Source organism: Trematomus bernacchii, unplaced genomic scaffold (genome assembly GCF_902827165.1).
Source record: "Trematomus bernacchii unplaced genomic scaffold, fTreBer1.1, whole genome shotgun sequence".
NCBI classification, from domain to species: domain Eukaryota; kingdom Metazoa; phylum Chordata; class Actinopteri; order Perciformes; family Nototheniidae; genus Trematomus; species Trematomus bernacchii.
Genome location: NW_022987582.1, coordinates 13,434,046 through 13,443,568, shown reverse-complemented (window position 1 = coordinate 13,443,568; position 9,523 = coordinate 13,434,046). Strand labels below are relative to the sequence as shown.

Here is a 9,523-nt window from a genome sequence, read left to right as displayed (position 1 = left end):
GTGTTTCTGGGGATTTTAGCCTCTGCAGACCATTTACAGGCACCAAAACCTATGTAACACTCTACAGGAAAGGAAAAAACCCCAAAATGTTAATAGGGCCTCTCTGAGAAAAAAAGAAGAAGAAGAACTTATGCCTTCTGAAAGTTTTGCAATAACTATTCAAACAAGTAGGCGGCTGCACCTCTTCGCTTTGATCTTAAGTATGCTTCTGTATACAGTCTATTTTACAGAAAAGCTTGTTCAAAAAAGGTATTTATAATTTCACATTTTCTATTATTTAACTTTTATGTTTTTAAATATTAAAGACTTTGGGGCTCCATACCTTTAGAGGAATAAAAGGATATTTAGATGTTTAATATCTGTACCCTACTAATGTGAGCACAATTCTTAATTGAGAAGATCTAGCCATTATGTAACACGAGTGCTTGATGTTACATTTTGGATCTGCTAACATTCCTGACCTGAAGGAAAATGCTCAAAGGCTGGGATGTAACATGAATGGTAAATAAATCCAACTCATGCAGGCAGAAATATGGCTCAGGAAAACAACAAAATCTCAATTTTTTTCTTTTATTGCGCTGAATTTTCCAGAAATGTTTTCATAGACGTCCAGAGAAAAACACTGTGCTTGTTAAACATTGATTTACGGGGAATAGCAAAAGAAGGAAACAACGTTCTGTTTTGAGTTTTATTTTATTTTTACAATCCATATTTTACTGTTAGTTGCTGAATGTTTTTAAAAAGATGAGGAGACAGGAAGAGACATGGAAAATCGCCACGGCGAAAAGCTGTGTTTTTGAATACTTGCTCCCTTTGAATTTTCTGACAGCATAATGTCATTCATGCCTTTCAATAACCTCCACCCCGTGAATCATCCATTTAAATTGAGTATTGACATGCCAGGTTGCATTAACACAAAGGGCTCTGGTTTGGAAGCGTATACTGTATGCGTATACCTGCTGTTAGCCTCTGACAGCGCCTTTGATTTAGCTTCGCACCGTGTACGGGCAAAAGAGATGGGGCCCGGTCCATAGCAACCATCCCTCTACGCCTGGGAAACACATTGTCCATTGTAGTTCCACATACATTTCCAGATGTGGGATTCAATTTCAGAGACCTGCGATAAACCTGTCTTGACATGTGCCATAACAAAGCATGAAAATAAAACAAAATATATGTTTAGCAAATAAACCGGTGCTCCAATCTTCAAGACTACTAATCCAAAACCATCCTTACATTTTCCTTCTCAGCTCTTCATGTAATTTTGGTGATATATGAGCTTATTTTTGAGCTGTTTGCAATGGAAATCTGCACAATGTGATTGTAAACTTGAATTAAACTGCCTGTGTGGGAGTGACACTGCGCAGAGGCAGAGCTCCTGTGTGGGCCGTGGCTTAAGAGACAGTGCAATAGAGTCAATGGGATAATCAGGGTTTACAGGTCTTGGTGGCCGTGGTGACGCAGGGCTTTGCGCTGCCAAATGGAGCACCTGTGACAGAGGCTCCGCCCTCACATTGCCACTGCCTGTCCCTTAACTTTACTGACCCTGGGCCGCCACTTTCATCCGGCCCTTAGAAACTGCACCAGGAAATGTGAGCTGGAAATAATAGGAGTGTATTTTATAAATATATTTACCTAAGAAGAACTGAACAAGATTAAATATAATAAAACAAATGCAATAAAGAAAAACAACCAATTTAAGGTATTGAAACAGGCCTCATTTAACGTATGGACAGGTTGCATAATCATTCACAGTGTCAGTTTACTGCACATTATTTAAAAGCATTCTGGCAACTAAATGTAACCTTTTGCAGGTGTGTGGATATGTGCAAATGTGTGTGTGTATGTGTGTAAATGTATGTATTTATGTGGTACATTTATCAGTAGGTGCTTCACCACTCAGGTCTACTTAAAGTTGTTTGTTTCTCAATGCTTTCCATATTCGTATTATTATTTTCTTTATATTTTTCTTTTACTATTTGTGTTCCCTTTTAAATATACAAACATTGTCAAATTACTATGTACTAAGTATGAACAACGTCATATGTTAGCAAACATTAAATATAGTCCTGCATTTTTTTTTAAATGTCAAATAAGAAAAAATAAAAACTGATCCTAAACACAAAAGGTATAATGGGATATGGCCAACACATGAAGATAGTGCTTGTCTTATATTGTACTTCTTAAATATATATATGTACAAATATATTACACAATATTCATTGTTGTTGTTTTGTCAGTGTTAATAAGCCCAATTTACAAATAGATTCAGTCAATTCAAGTTGAAAACATTTTTCTGACAAACCTTAGTTGATAAAAAAAAGCCCAATAACTGATTTGTATAACATCAATCAATCAAATAACCTTAACGACCCCTGAAAGCGCCCATATGGTAAAAAGCAAGATTAGTATTTTTACTTGAATTTTTAATACTGTAACTTAATCCAATTCCTCAATCCACGAAGAAATGCACATAGCCTTTACTCAGAAACGGTGTAGTATGACAGGTAGAAACAAGTCATTCCCTGGCTGCAATGACGCGCAGAGACGATGCTGAAGACGTGGGTGACCCGGAGACACTGACCAATCAGAGCAGTATTTTTCAGGAAGGCGGTCTTAAAGACACAAGCGCTATAACGGAGCATTTCAGAAAGAGACTGAATATAGGTGAATTCAGATGAACAGTATTAGAAGAATAATGTATTTTACTAACATTAAAGCATGTAAACATGTTTGGGTAGAATCCCTAAAATACCAGTGTGAACTGATAAGGAACATAATGTCTCCTTTAAGTATCTTGTTGTGTATTTTAAGATGTGTGCTACAGGTGACACACATCCTGCAGATTGTACATAATGGACTAATCTGAAGTCAATGTAAGAGTCTGCACAGCATGACCCAGCGGGCATTAATGGTCTGGGGGTAACTGGTTTATGGGATTACAGATAAATAGTTCATCAACGGCTATTCAGTACAAGTGTAATGTATACAGCACAATAGTACTAGTGACATCTAAATCTTTTAGACCCTGTGTGCCAATTGCCAAAACCTAAATCAGCCCACAGAGGGCGACATGGCAACACCGAGTAAGCATTATAGGCAGATCATAACCAGCTGAATTTTACATAGATTAAGAAACAACAACTTTATATTTCTTTGTTTTACTTTTACTACTTACATTCTAAATTTGTTTAAAATGATCATGACACCTGCCTCTAAATTTCTTGTAATCTATGAATGAATCCAGGTGCATCAATTAGCAGAATATTTTGTATGGAGTAATAATCTTGTTAATGAGCACTTAAATTACTTCAGATTAAAAGCATTGTAATAATATGATTAAAGTAGGCCTGGGGAGCAGGTTCCTTCAGAGGAGTTGTACAGTGCTCGTGCTGAGTAGCAGGGCTCGCGGAGAGCAGCAGGCTGTCAGAGGGGGGCGGGGTGAAGCACAGCTGACATCCCCACACTACGGAGCTGCTTGTTGCAGAAGGACGCAGCATGTCAAGCGGGCAGGTAACGGTTAACTTCTCCACAAGTGGGAGAAATATGTCGAACTAAAAAGAGTTGAGGAAAGAAATCTGGATTTCCTGAGCGCATTCAAACTGCTTTAACTGGATTATTTATTGGCGAGAAGAGGAGAAATGTGCAGGAGCTGTGCGTAAGAAATCCACAAGATTCCTGAGAGGGGTTGATATCGACGGAGGGAGGATAGTGCCAAAGTGCGACTTGAGTTGCTGCGTATTCATGCATATTCATACAATTATAGGCGTGCCTTTGGGCGATGGAGTCACGGCCGGAAAAAGCAAACCCCCTCCTGGATCACCAGCGACCTTCAAAGACTGATGCGCACTGACAGTGGCACCGGGGCAAATATTTTAAAAGCACAAGAGAAAGAGAGGAGAACGTTAGCACTCCTTTATCTCCACGCTTCTTGACTGGCTTCGTCAACACAACGACTGCTGCGCCACTGGATCTCCAACACGGGCTTATTGCACAAACTAAAACGCACCGCTGCACTATTTACATTGGGTTTTTAATATTTTAGTTTATTTGTACAATCAGAACGGACGACTTAAGATCCTGATGCGGATGAAGTTACAGCTACTTCATAGAACTTGTGCGTAAATACGCATTCATTTGTCACATTTTGAGAAAACTATTTATATATTTTATTTTATATTGAGGACTTTTCCACGCTTCACCATGTCAGAGGACGATAGTAGCTCCACCACCAGCAGTATGTCCGACACCGAAGGCAGCAACGTCAGCGTCCTCAACTGGGAGCAAGTGCAGCGGCTGGACGCCATCCTGAGGGAGACCATCCCGATCCACGGCCGGGGGAACTTCCCCACTCTGGAGATGCAGCCGCGGCAGATAGTAAAAGTAGTGCGTAGTCGGATGGAGGAAAAGAAGATCCACGTCCGGGACGTTCGGTTAAACGGCTCTGCAGCCAGCCACATTCTGCACGGGGACAGCGGACTGGGCTTTAAGGATCTTGACCTCATATTTTGCGCAGATATGAAAGGGGAAAGTGATTTCCAGACTGTGAAGGACATAGTTTTGGACTGTCTCCTAGATTTTTTACCCGACTGTGTGAATAAGGAGAAAATAAGCCCGTTAACGTTAAAGGTACATGAACCCTTTTACCTATTCCTCATTGTTTACTTTCGGATATGTGATAAGCAGGGATTGCATTTGTGCCAATTCGGCTTAACGTCCATTACGCGCAGCTTAACGTGCAATTAGATTAGTTTAGTGATAGTAAAATATTAGTTTTTCTGTAGTTAAGAGGATTGAGTTAAACCAATTTACAATGGATCCTGAGCTCAGCCACATACATCCCATATACAAGTACATTCTATGGTCTTATATATATGTGTCAATAGCTGCATGATTTAAAACACATGTGCGGCTATAACTTTTTCTTATAGATATTTTAACATGAATTCTAGGCTAAATGTGCATGTTGAACTTTTGTTGTACTTTTAAGGCTGTTTACTTAATATAATGCTCCTTTTCTCTCCTTCACACAAACGCAGGAGGCCTATGTTCAGAAGATGGTGAAGGTGTGTAATGACTCAGACCGCTGGAGTCTTATCTCCCTCTCCAACAACCGAGGAAAGAATGTTGAGCTGAAGTTCGTGGACTCTCTCCGGCGGCAGTTTGAGTTCAGCGTGGACTCCTTCCAGATCAAACTGGACTCCCTGCTGCTGTTCTACGAGTGCTCAGAGAACCCCATGGCCGAAACCTTCCACCCCACCATCATGGGCGAGAGTGTGTACGGGGACTTTGGAGAGGCCCTGAATCACCTACGCCACAAGTTAATCTGCACCCGGAACCCCGAGGAGATCCGAGGCGGGGGTCTGCTGAAGTACTGTCACCTGCTCGTGAGAGGTTTCCGGGCCGTCTCAGAAACAGAGATGAAGTCCCAGCAGCGCTACATGTGCTCACGTTTCTTCATCGACTTCTCTGATATATGTGAGCAGCAACGCAAGCTGGAGTCCTACCTTCAGAACCACTTTGTGGGCCTGGAGGACCGCAAGTACGACTACCTGATGACCCTGCACGGGGTGGTCAACGAGAGCACGGTGTGCCTGATGGGACACGAGAGGCGGCAGACCTTGGGCCTCATAGCCATGCTGGCGGTGCGCGTTCTCGCCGAGCAGAACGTCATCCCCAATGTGGCCAACGTCACATGTTACTACCAACCTGCTCCTTACGTGGCAGATGGCAACTTCAGTAACTACTACATAGCGCAGGTTCAGCCGGTGTTTGCTTGCCAGCATCCTGCATACTCCACCTGGCTGCCCTGTAACTGAGTCAGCCCCAGGTGGAGGTGGAGGGAGAGATTTGTTTAAACAGGAGCGGAGCAGCAGACCTGCCCAGTGTTTGACAGAAAAAGGAGGCTTCTTTTTAATGTTTTGCATCAAAGCTTGTGTTTTGGCTTTCACTCCTATCTGATGTGAATATCTCACATTTCCTTGAAATGCCAACGTCATCTGATCCTGCCCAGGCCAAGCAGGTTGGGGAGAGACTCATTTGTGTAGCTTGGAAATAAAAGGCTATAAGTGCGACGGCCTCTCAGCAGAACTGTCATCAGAACTGATCGAATCTGTCAATAACTGATTAGTCAGCACGCTCCAACAGCAGACCACAAACGGCTGCATCAGTGCCCTGAAGCTGACAGTTTCTCCACACACACACCCTCGCACACTCAAGGTGAAATCAGATGTGTGTGTGCAGGGATCCAAAACCCGCACCCTAGACTGAGCTTTACTAAAGCTTAAACTGAGGTGAGATGCTGGTTTAACTAGTTTCGATAACAAACCGGCATCCTCGCCTCGCATTTGGATATAATTATGGTTGTTTACAGACCAAAGATTTTATTTTGATTGTTTCTAACATTAAAACCCCATTTTCATTGGGGGTTAACTAAACAAAATATGAAGCTATGTCTATTTGTATATGTGAACATAACGTGTTTTTAAGTGCCTACAAAAGAAGGAGCAGTCCATATGATTTTTGTGAATTAGCCCCCACTCTGTTTATAGTCAGGCACACACAAGACAACAGCACCCCAGAGGCTTGTGAATGTACATGTGAAACCATGCAGTCAGTGTTTGTGTATGTTTGGAGGAAACCATGCCTTAGTGGGGATTTTGCAGTAAAGTAGCAGTCATATGTGCGATCAATGGATTGTTGAAAAAAGTTCATATTTTTCATTTCATTTCTGGTGTTAAAACTACTCCAAACATGCTTTAACATTTCCCAAATGGATACAGGTGTTGCATATTCTAAGAGTTTATTTGAAAAACAGATACAAGTCATTTGTATGAATCAAACATTTCTAGGTGATGCACAATAACTATAAAAAATAAAAATAAAAAAAATTGAGAAAATAAAATAAAATCAGAAAAAACATTAAAACAACCCAACACTGGTTTGATTGACATTATCTGGATTGCTCACATAGTAAAAAACAAAAAGGTTATAGAAAAAAACAAAAAAAACGATATCCGTTTTTGCAAATGAACACTTCACTGTTCAGAACCTATGACACTTTTTATCCACATCAATGCAGCAAAAGGAAGGCCCACTCACACACAATGACCCTGTATATTAAGTACAGCGATGCTTCTCTTATTTATCACGTGAGACAGAAAAAGTTCACAAGTAAGAGACACAGAGCGAGGACAGGACTGCATTGAGAAACGCTGCTGTCTGTCCCCTATGCTTCCTCCTACAGCAGATATTTGCAGAGACAGAGGATGAGACACTGTTTGCTGTAGCACCCTGGCAGGGAATTCCTCAGCTGCTGCTGAAGAGCTTGAACTATAAGCAGTCTATAAGTATCTGCAGACGCTGTGTTCAGGGTTCAGGAAAATGTCGTGCCAAACCTTTGACTGCCCCGCTGATAGCCCTGAAATGTAATGGGGCAATATGTTGATGTAGAAGAAGATATAAAAGACAGTGGAGGAAGAAAAAAGGGAGAATGTAGTGGTGAAAAGGCAGGAAGGAGAGATAGGTGCAGCTGGTGATGGGGTTTATATCGTGGCCTACCAATCTTTACTGTACTCTGTTAAGGTCAGACTATTGGGTGGTCCAATGCATTCTGGTAAAACCATTTGCTCATCGTTAAAAAGTGGAAACTGAAGAAATATCGCCTGCATTTACTCCAGCTTCAAGGTCTTTATGAGTTGCAACCTAGTTTCACGATTTAACAATGCTTATTCATGTTTTTTATGCTTCATTCCACACCGTGTACATATATGATTACATGCTTAAGCTCACTTACTAATTATACTGCAGCCTTTCTGGATTGCAGATTTACAATTACAAGCATAGAACTTAGTCCCAGAAGACCTGCATTAACTCAATTTCTCTTGCTGGAAAAACTTTCACAGCTTCTGGTTCTGATCATCTATAACTGCTCTGTTCATCTTCTTAATGGCTGTCTACATGGATGGCACCCTTTGGATTGTGCAGGCAATGTATTTTCATTTTATTCTCATTGAAGTCCTAACAGCTGACTAGCTAGCTAGCTCCTGTCGGTCAGTGATCGTCCTGTCAGTTAGAGATCGTGGGTTACTGCATTGTCTTGTATCTCAAATATCCGTTTCCGTACATGCAGTCTTTTACAAATCAAACTTTGAGAAAAAAAAACGACAGAAAAAATATCCTTGTCTTGTATGTATATTTTTTAATGATTGTTATTTTTACAAGTGTTTGAGACACTGCGGTATGTCGCAGTGCTTTTGAATCTTTGATCGGGCTTCAAACGATATGTTCTCAATAGCTTTTTTTGCTATATTATGTTATGTGTCCATTGGGTCAAAAGGTTAAATATGTTTTCATCAATAAAATATCGGAAATCAGGATTCTCTCGTCTCTTTGTTATTGGTTTTGAATTGAGATAACTGCACCCAAATGAAAATGCTAATGCTAATTTGTCAATGAACTTCATATTTCTTTTCAAGTAAAGGACAGTGAGTGTCTCTTCTCACTGACATCAGCCTTTCAGTTGCTTTCAGACGGGTTCCCTGCCCACATACTCAGAGAGGAAAATCCCTGCCATGGCCCGCGGGGCCCGACAGGCCCGGCCAGAAAAACGTCCAGAACTGCCAGAAAGAGCTGTTGTTGAATGTGAGGGGATTTGCATCCGACCCAAAAAAGACTTCAACGCTTTTGTGGAATGAATATCTTTGCCAGCTCATCAAATTCTCTCTGTGACAGCAATGCAATGTCTCATGGTTGAAACAAAACTCTCCACAACAGGCTGTCACACAGGTCACATGACACACTGTCCTAGATAGAGGGTGCATGTCACAGCGCTATATATAGCAGACATGATAAGGATTTATTCACAGCTCATTAATCTGAGCCATTGAAGGATGATTGACAGGTTGTTTTGGTTAGCATATTTAACCTTAGTAAAGTATTGACATCCTTGACTGAAGTAAAAGCAGTAATATCACACTGTGAAGGGAAAGTCCTGCATTGAAAATCTTACATAAGAGGATGTATGACGAGAAGAAATGGACAGTGAATCGACGGAAGAGGATTAGCGCCACATGTGAAATTGTTTTTGAGATCTGACCAAAGGTGAATTCTGAGTTTAAAGTCAGAACTATAAAAAACACTTTCAGTCAGATCTCAATTTGTGGCTTCAGGTGGCTTGTGTAGAAATGTTTCCTGTCAGTGTTTAACCATTATATATGTGATGTTTGGGGGTTAATATATCTTCTGCAGTGATGTGTGTGCATGTACTGTATGTATGTATTTTACTGCTGTAGATGTTTAAGGTGCTGATTTTTGAACTCCTTTTTATACTATTGGGCAGGCTACAGCAATGCATCATGTTCTTTAAGACCATCAAATTGTTTTAGGCTTTGTCGCGGACCTGTGAGAACCATATAGCTCAACTTCAGATCCAAGAGGCTTTATAAATAGTTTAAGTATAAGATTTGTTCATTCACATCACATCTGGAGTTTGGAGGTTTTTACCGGACAGCAAGGGAAAAAG

The 9,523-nt window shown here is 40.9% G+C and overlaps 1 protein-coding gene across 1 annotated transcript; it reads left to right on the top strand.

Annotated features, from left to right (window-relative positions):
* The first annotated feature begins 3,458 nt into the window (after positions 1-3,458).
* Positions 3,459-8,378, top strand: tent5aa (terminal nucleotidyltransferase 5Aa). Its single transcript, XM_034127371.1, has 2 exons — positions 3,459-4,629; positions 5,040-8,378. Exons 1-2 carry the CDS (start codon positions 4,204-4,206, stop codon positions 5,817-5,819), a joined length of 1,206 nt encoding a protein of 401 aa, XP_033983262.1. The 5' UTR covers positions 3,459-4,203; the 3' UTR covers positions 5,820-8,378.
* Positions 8,379-9,523: the final 1,145 nt, after the last annotated feature.